The sequence below is a fragment of the Anthonomus grandis genome, chromosome 18 (assembly GCF_022605725.1).
Source record: "Anthonomus grandis grandis chromosome 18, icAntGran1.3, whole genome shotgun sequence".
Lineage (NCBI taxonomy): Eukaryota > Metazoa > Arthropoda > Insecta > Coleoptera > Curculionidae > Anthonomus > Anthonomus grandis.
This window is the reverse complement of record NC_065563.1, coordinates 3,864,823-3,881,539: the sequence shown is the minus strand read 5'-3', so window position 1 is coordinate 3,881,539 and position 16,717 is coordinate 3,864,823. Positions and strand designations below refer to the sequence as shown.

The 16,717-nt window shown below is 34.6% G+C and overlaps 1 protein-coding gene across 1 annotated transcript in view; it reads right to left on the bottom strand.

The window, feature by feature from the left end:
• Positions 1–1,682: 1,682 nt before the first annotated feature.
• The window catches only part of LOC126747063 (uncharacterized), a 135,041-nt gene continuing 120,006 nt past the window's right edge, over positions 1,683–16,717 (bottom strand). The window contains exons 2-4 of the mRNA XM_050455556.1: positions 6,245–6,554; positions 4,374–4,949; positions 1,683–1,835 (exon numbers count right to left, since the gene is read on the bottom strand). Coding sequence (XP_050311513.1) covers positions 1,683–1,835; positions 4,374–4,949; positions 6,245–6,554 — 1,039 coding nt within the window. The remainder of the gene's footprint in view (positions 1,836–4,373; positions 4,950–6,244; positions 6,555–16,717) is intronic.

The window sequence follows — 16,717 nt, the reverse complement described above, 5'->3', positions numbered from 1 at the left end:
TTTTTCAAAAAAAAAAAAAAATCAAATTACTTTTCCTAAAATCCGCTAGAGGGCGTTGACTTGTGACTAACCCTTTCTGACGGATTATTTCCAAAAACTCAAATGCAACTATATATATTTTTTTACGTCATTAAAAGCGGGGAAGAAAACCAAAGAAACTGGTGAAAACGGCACTTCGATATCACTTGTTAAACTAAACTTATTAACAAAATAGTGTCCATTCGAAAATAAAAGTGATAAAAATGGCCATAAATTACTATTTGCTTACACAAGCTGAATAAACTCGTATTAACTAAGTATTTTTAAAAAGAAACAAACTCAGTAGTGTTTAAGAAAATCCGAGATATAGAATTGATCGTTATACGTTTATTTATTACAGGGTGTTAACTAAATAAAGTTGACCAAATTGGCCTATTTTGGGAAAACTGTGCATACAGTTTATAGTTGTTCTATAGGAAAGTTTTAAAAATTTGGCATCATACCATACCATAGAAAAGTTAATTAAAGATACAAAAATAAAATAATTTGACACTTTTAACAATTTTGATGATACCGGATGTAGATGAAAACTTGCTTATTTTAAATAGAACACTCTATAATATGTTATTTGATATTTAAATTCTACATACAATTTTAAAAAATCTTAGGTGGTACAATAAATAATATGTTATACACATAATTTATTTAGTGTCTCCCCAAATGTTCAAAATGCATTCCATCATTTTCTATGCACTGAAACATCTTTTGTTCGGTAGACAAAGCTGCAGTCTCTACCTCAGCAAATGAGAGAGTCTGCATGCAATCCCTAATCCGGCCAATCATATTTTGTCGGGTCGTAGGTCTTATTGCAAAAACAATTTCTTTAACTCGACCCCATAAATAAAAATCCAGGCACGTTAGGTCTGGTGATCTAGCCGGCCATGGAAAGGTACCGCCCCGTCCTATCCATCTACCAGGGTAGGTAGCATCTAAAAACTCCCGAACATTTCGGGCGAAATGTGCTGGACAGCCACCGTGCTGGAACATCATTCGTTGGCGAATTTCAGGTGGCACATCCTCTAATAAAATTGGCAATTCCTCCCTTAAAAACTGCAAATAATTTGCACCATTTAGAGCATTGTTGGCCGATAATTCGACCTCCTAATATTCCTGCCCAACAATTTAAAGACCAACGGCCTTGATGCTGGACTTCTCGCATACAGTGCGGATTCGTTGGTGACCAGTAATGAATATTGTGGAGATTCACGCCTCGATTGCTGTGAAATGTAGCCTCATCTGTCCACAATATGTTTGAAAGCACCTGAGGATCCTCTACAATCATACCCAAAAGCCAGTGACAATAGTCTAGCCTTCGGTCAAAATCTTGTGCACTTAATTCTTGATGTAGGACTAAATGATATGGATGAAACCTGGAACAAGATGATGACTGCTGATTCAACAGAATAGACCAATCTGGTGCTTTTCGTGTAAAAATTAATTAATTTTACATTTAAAGCATCATCATCAAAAAATGAACTCTCCTTAGGAAAATTAAGTCTCATCGCGTATAGTGAAGATTAATATCCAAAAGATCGCTTACTCCTTAAGAATATTCTGAACAGTAGTTCAATTTACTCCCAGGTCGTGCGCTATTGCTCTAGTACTTAAGTGAGGATTAAACTCGACGTAGGCTAAAACATTTATTATGTTGTCTTTGGTGCGTCCCCTGCGTTGTCTCCGAAACACGGGCAGCCGAACGTTTCCAGTCGTTCGCAAACGATGTATGATCCGAAGAAAAACTTTTGCAGTAGGATGGCGTCTATCAGGATACTGATGCGCATACACCCTTGCAGCAACTGTGGCATTTCTCATACATTAAAAATAAGTACCTATTATGTCAAACGCCTCTTCGTTTGTGTAAAGCATTGTTAAACAAAGCAATACGAAAAACAGAGATAAAAAGTTAAGGAACAAAAAACTTGAACAAAACACAAAAAACTGAAACAAAACAGGAAAAACTGGAACAACACGGAAAACTGGAAAAACAAAGTTCACAATACGGCGAACTAACAAGAAAACTATTGGATGTTATTAGCGAGACTTAAAAACGCTTTGACAATCGCAAGAAGAGACGCTAAAATGACATTTAACTGAAATATTTACATATTTTGCTTCCATGGTTACCTGCCACTTTTGTTTCCACAGCCTACTAACTCAACTTTCCTATGCACAGTTTTCCCAAAATAGGCCCATTTGGTCAACTTGGTTTAGTTAACACCCTGTATAAATAAACGTATAACGATCAATCCTGTATGTCGGATTTTCTAAAAGAGTACTATGAGTTTGTTTGTTTAAAAAAATACTTATATAAAAGGAGTTTATTCAGTTTATCTAAGCAAATAGGAGTTTATCGCCATTTTGATCATTTTTATTTTCGAATGGACACTTTTTTTTTATAACTTTTGTTTAAGAAATGATATCGAAGTGCCATTTTCACCAGTTTCTTTGGTTTTCTTCCCCGCTTTTAATGACGTAAAAAAATATATATAGTTGCATTTGAGTATTTTGAAATAATCCGACAGAAAGGGTTAGTCACAAGTCAACGCCCTCTAGCGGATTTTAGGAAAAGTAATTTGAAATTTTTTTTTGGTTGAAAAAATAAGGCAACAATAGACATAAAAAAAAATATGTTTAAAAAAAATCGGTCCAGTCATAGCTGATTTTCAGCTGTTTTCTTTATTCAAGCTAAAAACGCCCCCCACCACTTTATTTGACAACTGACAGAAATTTTTGTAGAAACTTTTTTGTGAGGAAATCTTCCTAGAATATTAATATAATATTTTGAGGCGTACGTTATTGGAGGTTTTTTGGCAAAAATGCAATTTTAAGATTTAAAGAAGCTGTCGCGCCCTCTAGCGGTTGACCAATGAACTTCAAAATAATTTCCAGCATTTTTTTTCGCCACTTTTATTACAAAAAATTTTTTTTAAGGGGCTACGACTATTAGGGCCTGAGATATCGCCGACGTCCATTCTTAGTTGGCCACCCGGTACATATATCATATCTAAAGCATTTTTTTTATTACATATTTATAAATAAAATATTTTAGCAGATCTTAATTTCCAAATTAATATCTCACCTACAAATACCTATTTTAAAATTAAAACCAAACCATATTTTTTAATATTTAATACATTCAAATCTTTGTAATCGGTTTATAAAATTTCGCACGTCACTGGCCATTTCATGAATGAAATGAGGCGGGCTTAGAACATTGAAAGGGCTTTCAATGTTCTAAGGAGGCGGGTCTAGTCTACAACGACGTTCCCCGCACCGACACCGCTTAGCTACAAATTGGTTGGGCAGACTTTATACCCGGTTTACATGCAGCTCACTTCCACGGCAGTCAGCAGGGAAGTAGACAGGGAAGTTGGCAACGCGAGTATGTAACACGTATATATATAGACACGTCGCTCGCGCTGCCGCTGCCTATGCCTGCCACTGCCCACTGCCGCTGCCGTACGCTCCCTTCGGTGGCGGTTTTTTGGACGGAAGTCAAAGGATAGACAGCACGAGCAGCAACGTCGTGTTTACATGATGCATGTGAATTACGCGAGGAACTAGGGGATTCACAGCATTTTGACTGTTTTGTTCAGTTACTCAGTTGCATGGAAGGTAGAGTACCAGCACGTGGATTTTAATTTTAATTTCAATTTTCGTGTATGTGATAAACCTATGGAGTGGAAAAACGAAACAATTTTATTGTTTTTGGAACTGTATGAAGCTGAGAGGTTGTTATGGGATGCTTCACACATTAACCATAAAAAAAAAACATATAGTCCACGATGCGTGGAAAAGAATCAGCAACGCGTTGGAAACTCCAATACAAGATTTAAAAACAAAAAAAAATCGCTAATGGCAACGTTTCGGCCATTATTAAAAAAGAAAAAAGCTTCAATGAAGACAGGAGCGGGTGCTGATGAGGTTTTTAGGCCCATTTGGTTTGCTTTTGAGGCCATGGAGGGTTTCTTGGGAGCAGTGTATGATGTCGAAGGTACCGAACCTGAAATAAGTACCGAAGGAGAGGTAAGTTTATAGAAATAAATTATAAAAAAATTTACTGTTTTAAAAAATTTAATCTTTAAAAATGTTGGGTGTTTTTAAATTACAATTTAACATTATTGAAATAATCGGCAAATTCCGATCTAACTTGCATTGCGGTAGCTGGAGCTCGTCTGGCTACATGTGGTATATTTCTTATGGCAGATACACCTGTATTTTGTTGTCTCCAGGAGCCTTCAATAAGTACTCCGTCCTCAATGGCATCAAAAGTCCCTAGAGGGGTGTAGGAATTTCGAGAATGTTGGCTTGCATGTATGTATGTATTTTGTTGCATAAGCAGTTAGAATAATAGAAGTTAATGTTATTTTCGGTACCTTGCTTACATCTATTTCAATGGGTTTTTTAAATACTCTAAAGACAGATGTCAAGACACCGAAAGTATTTTCAACAATGACGCGACTGCTTGAAAGTTTATAATTAAATATTCTTTCTTTAGTGCCCATGTCATGATTTCCTGGAAAAGGTTTCATCACATTCTTATGTAATGCAAAAGCCCCATCGCCTAAAAACACATAAGGCGTACTAGTTTCTCTACCAGGCAATGGGACATCTGGTGGTAAATTAAGTTGATTTGTGTCAATTTTTTTCCACAAGAGATAGTTTTGAAAAATACCCCCATCGCTAATACGCCCTTGACCACCTACGTCGGCAAAAATAAATTTATAATCGTTATCAACTAAAGCCATCAAAACTATGCTATACGTTCCTTTATAGTTATAATATTCGGAACCAGTATGTGGTGGACATTTAATAACGATGTGTTTGCCATCAAAGGCTCCGACACATCGGGGAAATTTTTTTCTGAATCCCTTTTCTATTGCTAACCATTGCTCTGGTGTATCTGGCAACTGAAACAAACAAATAATAATTTAACAATAAAAGATATAAAGTAATCTAATGAGTAAATAATAATAACTTATGTATGTATATTTTTCAGCCTCAAGAGACTGATGAAGTGGAATTAGTATCCCAGCATTCCCAGGATATGGGCGAAAATGAAGAAGAAAATGAAGTGGCTCCATTGCCGCCAGTACGGGCTAATGAAGAAGAAAGGGCACAAGAACATCCAAGGGATCCAATCATTAGGGAAGAAAATGCAAGGACTGCAATCGCTAGGCCTTTGAAAAAAAAGCGCACAGCTGGTCAAGCTTTTGACATAGATACGGCGCAAACGCAACTTAATGATAGCCTTAAAACGATTAACCATGTGTTGCAAACTAAAGGACAACGGGACAATTTAGACGATGACTGCGATTTATACGGCAAACTTTTGGCGACAAAATTAAAAAGGTACCCTGTATCCCAAAGGCAAAGGATTATGTACAGAATAGATGGTCTTTTATTGGATACTCTTCCTGAAACTTGCAAATCTACTCCTTCTTCCTATCCATCAGCTTCCAAGCCTACATCTGCATGGACATCCCACGATTCTCCTACCAATTCATCACATTCGATACATTCACCACATTCGCAACGTTCACAAAATTCGCAACATTCACAGCTATTACCACATTCGCAACATTCACAGCCATCACCACATTCGCAATGTTCACAAAATTCACAACTATCACAGCATTCACAAAATTTACAACATTCACAAGAATCACAACATTTGCTTTATTTAAAAAAAACGCAATGTTCACAGTCACAAAGTTTGCAATACTCACAACCTTCACAATATTATCCACGACCACCATATGCACCCAATTCCCAAATATCCATTCATACCCAAGTTAGACAAGATTCGCTACAAAAACAACCTTACATGACTCTATATAGTCAGCCCCGTTCTTCTGCACCAAGTACCCAAAGTTCTGCTTTTCAGGTGGATGAAGAAACCCAGAGCATAATACAGAGTGCATTCGATAGCGCAATGACAGAAGATAATTAATCTCGTTTTCTACATATTATATGTATAGTTGGCGTCAGACATAATCTATTTTGGTCACCTGTCAAAAAACCTGCTTAGCACCAGTCAAACAATGGTTGCGACCTGCTATTTACATTGTTTGAAGGGTGGAAAGCAGGTTTTTTGACAGGTGACCAAAATAAATTATGTCTGACGCCAACTATAATATAATGTATTACATATTTAAAATAAATAAACATGTTCCTAAATGAAATGTATTTGTTTATTGCTTACCTTAATTTGGTTCTTTAAAATTAAATTAATTGCTCCACAAACTTCAGGTACAATCAGCGAAATTGCTGCCGTTGAAACTTTAAATAAATAATGTAAACTTTTGTAACTGTCCCCAGTGGCCAAATATCGCAATGTTATTGCCAAGCGCATTTTCGGTAGTATTGGAACCCTTATTTTAGTTTCTCTTTTGATCATGGGCTCAATTTTATTAAGCAGAAATTCAAAGTCTATTCGGGACATTCGGCAAAAGTTAAAAAAATCTCCCGATTCCTCACATGTCAGATCATTAAAAAAGTTATTCATACTTGTTCTGTAAAAAAACTGGAGTTAATTTTTTCATTAGGGGAGTAAAAAATTACTTACAACGTTCTATTACGATGAATCGCTGTCATCCACCATCGTCTTTTTCGACGTCGACGTTTCTTTTCCATAGCATATCTTAACACATTTAAATAATTTTGTACATTTAAAACGGAAAGCGCTGTCGCCACAAAAACATCTTCATCCTCCATACTGCCGCAGAATAATGCGCACAAATAATTCGGGTAGTGGCAGGTAGATGCGAGCTGCATGTAAATAGTTACTCGCTTATTTACTTTTAATTAAAATCTGCCTGGAATTATTTGGGGCATGAAGTGGGCAGCGCAAGTAGCAGCGGCAGTGGCTGCATGTAAACCGGGTATTACGTTTTCGGTAGGACTGCTGGCCGCCGCGTCTGGCAGTCAGCGTTGCCAGGTCTACTGTTTTTGCAGTAGATCTACTCTTTTAGGCTTTCAGCTACTGTTCTTCTGCCAAGAGGCTAAAATCTACTGTTATTTCTTAATACTGTATAGACGAAAAATTACTTAAGTACAATATACATTTTAAATATAGTTTAACAAAAAATGAAGCCTAAAGTCTAAAAAGTATTTTTTTTAAATCAATACAGGCAGAATACACACACTCTGTAATTAGTATTCAATACTTCTAACAGATGGCGCAACCTGTGATGAAAATTTCCTTCGTATTGCATTGGGGAATCCCGCGCAGCTTTTTTTGGGGTTTACCGTTTCTTGATTAGTTGTTTATTATTTGCATTTGCCTATAAATTTGTAAATTGGGTTGGCAAAATTAACGTATTTATTGAGAAATATAATTACATGATTAGACAGTTAAGTGGTTTATGGTTTATTATTGTTTATTACTTGTTAAACTTAACAATGAGGTAAGATTTTAAAATAATTGGCTAATTATCTTGCCCTAAGTATATTAGGTATTTTAACTACCTAGTAGCAGTCGAACAAAATGCTCTGCATTAATAAAAAATGTGATTAGCAAACAAAATGAAATTAATGTTATTAATGATTTAAAAAATACGAAGTTTTCTCTTATTGTGGATGAATCTACCGATAGAGGATGCACAAAACATTTAGCTCTTGTTGTTAGATATCGATGCAACAAAAGGTAGGGAATTTTTTTTCTAGTTCATTAGGCTTATAAAATGTACTTATTATTTTAGGATTCAAGATTGCTTTTTGTCATTAATGCCAATGAAGGATGCAAAAAATATTTTTAGTGAATTAGTTAAGCTATTTAATAGTAATAAGGTCCCGTATAAAAACAATCTCATTGGTTTCGCCTCAGATGGGGAAACGTGATGTGCGGTAGACAAAACTCGGTAATGTCTCGTTTAAAGCAAGAAATACCAAATATTTTTTTAATTAAATGCATTTGCCACAGTTTTAATCTCTGCGCTTCCAGTGCATGCGAAAAATTACCTAGTGAATTAGAAGATTTTACTAGTAATGTTTACAATTATTTTTCATTGAGCCCTAAACGGGTTGCATATTATAAAGACTTTCAAATATTTACAAAAACACCAGTATATAAAATTCTCCATCCTGCCCAGACGAGATGGCTTTCATTAGAAAGTGTTGTTGGGCGGCTCTTAGAGCAATACAGTGCGTCAACTCTTTTTTTCACAGATGCAGTAGCTAATGACTACAACACTCATGCTGAAACTATCCTTGTTAAACTAAAGGACCCCTTAACAAAATATTTTCTTTTTTTCATACAGTTTTCTCTCCCATTTTTTTAATAAAATTAATAGAGAAATGCAGAGCGAGAAACCTAAACTTCATGATCTGCACTCAAACATAACATCAACCTTTAAAACAATTCTTGAGTGGTATAAAGAGGGATGTGCTTTTAAAAACACCCATATATAATATTAATTTTAAAGACCCTGGAAATTATTTACCACTTTCAGGTATATACTTGGGGGCACAAATTGATGCAATTGATTCTACAAATTTAAATACAAAACAGATTCATGTCCTTAGAACCAGATGTTTAGATTTTGTTGTAGAGGCGGCAAATCAAATTTCCAAAAGGTTTGATTTTAACAATGATGTCTTGAAATCATTATTTTTGATTAAGCCTCAAATTGTTATGGCAGGGGAATATGGTAGCATTATTCCTCTAGCAAAGCATTTTCCCAATTTAATGAGGGAAAATGAGTTGCAAGAGTTGGACAATGAATACAAGTTATTAAGAAACACAAAGGTTACATGGAATGAGGAAGATAATGACGATATTGAAGGTTTTTGGAATTACATTGAGAAATGTGCTATGGTGATAAAAAGCCAATGTTTCCTGTTCTAACCACTTTTGTTTTTAATATTTTAAGTTTACCGCACTCTTCGTCGAATGTCGATCGAATTTTTTCGCAAGTGAATCTATTAAAAACTCAGCAGAGAAACAAGCTTGCCACAGCAACTTTTCAGCAAGTGGAATTAGACTCCACTACTTCAACTTCTGCACAAAAAAGTTCTATTCTAAATACCACTTCCACTAGCTCGCAGCTTGAAGTATCATTTAAGGAATTGAATCCAACCCAAGTACATCAGGTACAGAGAAAGTTCATTGTCGGAAGAAACAAAAGTCAAAAGTTTAACAGAACCTCCTAAATAAAGAAATTTTGTTAGCGGCCGCATTAAAGAAAAAAGAAAGACAGACAGCCTTGGTGAAAAAAGCAAAGGAAACAAAACAAATATTAGGAAAAATAGAGATGTGTAATTCAATCATTTGCTTGCGACCGAATCGATCAATGACCGATTTTTCAAATGATAGAATCTTTCCAATCACTCATTCAATCAATCGGACACCGCAGCGCCGGCGCCGGTATAATTATTTTGCCGAATCAATACAATATTTCGTTTCGATCCGTAATTGGTAGCCACCAGTGAGGATGATTGTTTTTAAGAATATAGAAATTAAGCGGGCTTTACACGTGTAAAGTAGCTAAAGCAGGTTACTAAATCAAACAGCTAAATTTAGCTACTTGCAGCATGTAAACCACTGGATTTAGTACTTGCGCAAGTAGGCCATTTAGTTAAGAATTTAGTAAAGTAAATAGAACGCCTCTCTATTTACTTGCGCAAGTAAGCTCCCCCACTCTTTTTTTACAGCAACTAAATTCCAAATAAACACGTGTAGACAGACTAGTTTAGCGAAGTGTATTAGGTCGACCTGTTCGTAGGAGTTTACTGGGATTGTTTTGTGTGATTTTTTTTGGAACACCATGGCGTCTCGATGGAGTGAAGAGACAACATTAAAACTCGTACACGAGTATCGTGATAGACCATGTTTATGGGACACAAGGTCTGCGAATTATAAAAATAAACAAGCCCGTGATGCAGCATACAAAGAGATTGAGTAAACTATGGGAATCGAAGGGTTTGGAGCAGGAGAAATCAAAAATAAAATAAGGGCCTTAAGATCAACTTATTCACAAGAGAAAAGAAAGATAAAAGATTTTAAACTGGGCTAACTCCTTCGAAATATGTATATCCCGAGGGAATTAAGTAAAACCCTTAAGTCATAGGTTTCACTGACTCAATATTCGAATTTAACCGGTAATCTAAACCTCTCACCTGCTGATTCGTAAACGTAAAGAGAGAGTAACTCATTAAATTAAGTAACTTACCCTGGATATTTTGGGGATGGGTGCAGTAGGTCACGTAAAGTCTGCCCAACCAATCTGTAGCTAAGCGGTATCGGTGCGGGGAACGTGGTTGTAGACTAGACCCGCCTCATTTCATTCATGAAATGGCCAGTGACGTGCGAAATTTTATAAACCGATTACACAGATTTGAATGTATTAAATATTAAAAAATATGGTTTGGTTTTAATTTTAAAATAGGTATTTGTAGGTAAGATATTAATTTGGAAATTAAGGTCTTCTAAAATATTTTATTTCTAAATATGTAATAAAAAAATGACAGACAAGATTAGGGAAGTTTGAGATAAAAGTAAAGTAAAGAAAACACAAAATTTTTAATACACCTACTTAGTTTATTCACTTAAAATAAGAGTGCCGTACTCGATGCCTGGATATCGCAAGGGAAAGAGCACGGCAGATAATCCGAATTATGCTGTTTAAACATTGAATTTACTACATAATATGTATAATTTAAATTATTATTTAAATAAGTATAATCAATTTGTACCTGTTGAAGATATATTGCTAACCACTCCAGTAACAGTCTCACTCTGCCAGCATATGTTAAACGTTAGGTCTATCCAAGTTTCATCTAAATAGACAATATTGCGACCTTCGGCTCGGTGTTTTTTTATTTCTCTTAGGTATTTATACCTTAAAGATGTTATTTTTTGAAAATTTTCTTCTTCTGGCAATTTTTGCAACAGCTTTCTGGTAGTAGGCACAACTTTAAACCCATATAAAATCGATTTATTAGGTGTTTAACTATTTGAAAATGAAAGTTGTCGTCTTGTTCCACCTTCGTCATTCGTGGTCTTCTTTTGCCGGGACTAGAAAGCATTTTGTTGGGGTCCGTCCGCATTCTTTCTTCATCTTCTTTGTGAATTTTTTTCACCATTGAAATGCTTACGCCAGTATATTGAGATACTCTTTCAAGTTTGCGCTTTACTGGTAGATTAACGAAGTTATTAGTAGCTTCTTCATCGCAAACCCTAAAAATTTGTACAAGAAGTATATAATCCTGATATTCGATTTTTTTTAGTCGTCGTTCCGATTCATATTACTTATATCTATAGACATTTTATATTTAAAATAACCAACATTAACTTTAAATCTTTTTTGTTTGTAAAGCAATCGAGCTTGGTTTTATTTCATTGAATATGCTTTTTATTTATTACAACATTAGGTACATAATTTTTGAAATTTAGTGTCGCATAAATTATGATTTTATTTTAATGTTTTTTTTCATAACTGTGCTTAGGCTTTATAATTCTCTTATTATCATTTTACTTACCTATAAACATTCGCAATCACTTCCCTTGCCTGGCTATGAATAAAGTTATTCATTTTAACGTAAATAACACAAAAACTGTTAAAAATTATGAACTTTAACAACAAAGAAACAAATAACACAAAACAACAACAAAACAGCAACAACAATAATAGCAAATAAACTAGACTATGCTACACTACTCAAAAGTCATAGGTCAGAAATTAAGTAGGTACCTAAAAATACAACAATAAAAACAGTTTAATAGCTCAAAAGTATTAACATACGCCGCCGCCACTGAATCCGCAAGAAATCGATATTATTCCGAAAATTACACAAAACCTGGTAGGATGCGATCCAATAAGATAGAGAAAGACAAAGAGCTGCATAAAAATAATAAATTAATGGCCGCGATGTCATCAACCAATCACCTGTCCCCAAACAGCGAGATGCTTCCGCAAAGCACGACGTTGCCGGCTTTGTAACTTTTATTAGGAATTTCGGATAAATGTTAGTCAATATTGGATTTTATAATATGCAAAACATTAGCAAATAGAACTAAAAAATATGGTTTAAACTGCATTACATTATTTATTAACTTTTTTATGATTAAATAGCTTAATTTTACCATTATATTTACTTTTTATTCAATACTATTTCATTTTTGCAGTAAGACGTGACAACGCTTCAAAATTTCGCCCGCATTCTTTTCGTAGACACAGATCCGATGGTCAAACTGTACCGAAAAATACGCGCGTAAAAGAGTGTCGACACTTATCGATCAATCTGGTATTCGGTCAATGCCAGAATTGCTGCTACTCAATTCATAGCTTAGCACGACCTTCTCCTTTTCTCCCACTCTTTTCGCATTCGTATTTAATATAATGAAAGATATGTATAGTTCAGGAATATACAAAAGGTGGGAAAAGGAAAAGATGTAAGGCAAATTATGTAAAGTAAAATAAGTTATTAGCAAAACGCGTATTTTTGAATGCATAAATATTAAATACAAGTGAAGAATTAAATTAAAGTTCAAGTATAACTAAGTATTGATTAAGAGAAAATTAAAGTTAATAATTATAATTACTACAAGCATGTGATGACGAAACATCCCCACGCCCATGAAAACATTGGGTTTTCATTCGAGCAAAAAAAAATATTCTAAAGGTAAAGGGCACAATTTGACCAATGGTCTCTTAAAATTACCCCTAGCTATTTTCACTACAGCAACCCGCGGTACATTATCGCGCCCAGGTAAAACCTCCACGATCCGCCCTAGGAGCCACTGTAACGGATGTAGATTTTCATTTTTTATCACCACCATGGTGCCTATTTCAACCTCGCCGATAGGATCTAACCATTTGGCTCTTTGTTGCAGAGTGTGCAGGTATTCTCTGTGCCAATGATTCCAAAAATCGCGATGCATGCGTTGTAAGAGTTGCCAGCGTGAATGTCGATTTATATTACGATTCGTAAAATCAGGGTCAGGTAAAGCACTAAGAGGTTGCATAGTTAAAAAATGACCAGGCGTAAGTACTGCCAGGTGAGAGGGATCAGAACTTATTGGACAAAGTGGTCTAGAATTAAGAACTCCCTCTATTTGTACAAGTACAGTGTTAAATTCTTCGTACGTTAATCTTTGAGTACCAACAATTCTTTTTAGATGGATTATAATTAGGCAAATATTAAATCTTTACAGATTTAATATTTGCCTCCCATATTCCCCCCATGTGAGTAGCAGCTGGAGGGTTGAAATGCCACGCTATCGCTTCGGCTTTCGCACAATTGGAAAATATTTGCCGCAAATATTTATCGCTACCAACAAAATTGCTACCGTAATCGGAATACAGATTTAAGACTTTTCCTCGTCGCGTAATAAAACGAAGGAGACCTGCCAAATGGGGCTTCTGAGGTAAGATCCGATAATAACTCCAGACGCAAACATTTTGTATTTATACAGATGAAGAGACATACGTAAGCTTTGTAAATTTTAGCACCCCTTAGCCGACCCATAGTAATATCAAAAGGTCCACACAAGTCCAAACCTGTATTTGTAAAAGCCTTAGGAATTTCTAAAATTCTAAAACTCGGAAGATTTCCCATATGGGGTGTATATGGTTTTGGATTTATTTTCCAGCATGTATTATATATATATATATTATATATATACCAACATTCTCGAATAACTTTACTTTTTTTAACTTAACGACGTATAATTTTCTTGGCAGAAATAATCCAAAAATGTTGAAATAGAAAGTGCTGGTTGGTTTGTATACCACAATGTAAATATGTAATGTGTAGATCAAAAATCAACATACGTGTTAATTTAGCATTTGAAGGCACTAGTAAAGGAAATTTACTATCATAACATAGTGAGTAAGAATTATATAACCTGCCATCCACTCGTAAAAGACCCTGCTCATCAAGAAAGGGCTTTAATTTTTGTAAATATTTTCGAAGGGGCTGGTTATTTTTTATTAGCGCAATCTCAGAAAAAAAGTATTTATTTTGTACATATTTTGTAAGAAATAACAAAGCATTGTTCAATTCCTTTAGAGTGAAACAAGAAAATTGATTCAGTTGAGATTGATAAGTGACAGATTTATTTCTAATATTACGAAATAATTTGACACCACGCAAAAAGTAAGCAATAATTCGTTTTATTTTATGTCCTTACATAATTCCTTAATTAAACAGTCAAAATCGGTAAGTTCATAATTTTTTTGTACTAAAGAAGAAAGTATAATTTTCCTTTTTTCTAAATTTAAATCTATGGGAATTACTATTTTAGAAAAATTCCACGTGTTACAATGATCAAATAAAAAATCAGTGCCATTCCACCACAATGAAAAATTAGCAAGCTCTGACAGAAACATACCACGGCTACTGTAGTCAGCTGGATTTAATTCTGATGGGACATGGCGCCAAACTTCGGGCGATAATTTTTCCTGAATGTATGAAACTCTATTGCTTACAAAAGTTTGCCATTGGTGTGGTGAACCTTTTATCCAATGCAATACAATAGAACTATCAGTAAAAGCAAATGTGTTAGAAAATTGTAAAATAAAATGAATAAGTTTGCTTAGCAATACAGCGCCCAAAAGCTCTAATCTTACTAGACTTAGAGTTTTTAAAGGGCTAACCTTTGACTTTCCACAAACTAAGTACGTTCTATATGTATTATCAGAGCGTAAAGTTCGTATGTAAACCACCCCGCAGTATGCCTTCTCTGAGGCAGTACAAAAGCCAATTAATTCATATGAATTTGACTCTGTTATTTTTATCAAACGAGGAATTTTTAGTGTATTTAGAAGAGTTAAATCTGCTTTAAATTTTTCCCATTTATAAGTGAAGACCACAGGGAAAAAACGTGCAAAGTCACTATATTGAATTTGAGAAAATAAAATTTTAAATTTGAAAACGCTATAAATTTTTTAATAATTTTTTTAAAATTTTGATTTTGGAAACAATTATTATACCGTATACTAGCTTTTTAAATTATGTAATGAAATTTAAAAATATCAATTAGTTTTTTAAATTTTATTACAAAACCAACCAAAGTACAAAAAAAACAGGAAAAAAACGTGCAAAGTCACTTTGTTTTAAATGTTACCGTATTTATTATATTGGTGTTTAGCGCTTATTTTTTGTTGTTTTAACGGGCTTTTCTCTTCTGTTCATTTTAGGGATTTTCTTTGCGGGTAGTACAGGAAGATTGTCGTAAAAGGAAAACGTGCTCTCGTCACAAAATTTTTTCAGTTGCTGTAGATCTTTGTATTTTTCTCTTAAAATAGGAATTTTAAAAATATTTTATTAACAAAAACACTATTATTCAAAGGAATTACAAAACAAACTTACAATTATAAGCTCGTGGTGGATAGTGAAACTCCTTTTCAGATAAAGGTGGGCCTCGTATGAGTTTGGAGACTGGTTTAGTTACGATGGAAGTAGTCCAAGATCCATTATAGGTTTCACGATGAAGAATCATTCTTGGATGATTCACAGTGACTTCCAACTCTCTTATTGGTCGACTCAAAAACGGACACTTCTTTACATACAAAGGAGACAAAAATGCACTCCAGTCTCTTATAAGGCTGTCGTTAACTTCTTCTATTTTATAAGGTGTTGGTTTAACTCTAGCTTCCTTGAAAACCCGAACCCAGTCTGAAGGTAGTTCGGTCTTGGATTTGCAGTTAATTATACCCATATTTTTGTCACACTCCATAAATGAGTGGCCCCTAATCGGAAATACAGCTTTGATAGTTCGAAACCTCTTTTTTTGGTGGACCAGGTAGTGCAAATAGCGAAACACTGTAAAGTTCTTATTTTGTCCTCCACAAGAGTCGCAAAAAATTATTAAAATCTTAACGCTACTAGGAAGATGATGAGTAATATAATCTTCTAAAAAAGAACATACCTCATTAGAACCCTTCTTAGCTACTTCTTCTGAATAGGTATAAAATACTGAATCAGCATCCGAAAGTCTATGGATGTTAAAAGAATAAAAAGATAATTGACGCTTATAATAGACGTCATTAGTCGTTATGCTCGGGACTGGTAAGTTTTTTTGGTAGTCCATGGCCACCGCTTCTATCTCTATTGATTTCCTACTTTGAAGTCGAGCTTGTCTCTTCCTAGCATAAAAGGCTTCTGTTTTTTTCTTATGAAGTTCTTTCTCTAATGTAAGCTTTCTTATTTTGCGATTTAGGAACTCTTTTATTTCCAAAGTGATGTTTTGGGTAAGTCTTAAATTTAGCGACTTTAATCTAGCATTGAATTCATCGCACTTGGAACAGGTGTCAGAGCGGGGATATCCAAAACTGATATTAAAATCAGTCGAAAAAATAGTTCTGTAAGTTTCGTAAGACACAGATTTATCTGGATGTTTTAATTTATACATTGAGTGCATTTTGCGAATGTTCAAATCTTCAGGTAAGTAAATTTTCTTTGACTTTTTATTGCTATAATGACTAGACCTACCCTTAAACGAACGAATATGAGAAATAACACAGTTTTTTATATCTTCTTTAAGTGCACGATGTTTATAGGATTGTTTCCCCCTGTTGTCCTTAGGAGCAACTCCTTTGACTAGAAGTGAAGTGTGAATAGTCTGAACTCTTCTTCGTGTAATTCCATGAAGTGAACAAAATGCTTTAAGGCATACTGGAATGGCGACTGTTCCTTCATTACGTAGCACTCTTACCTTATAAAAGTAACTAGC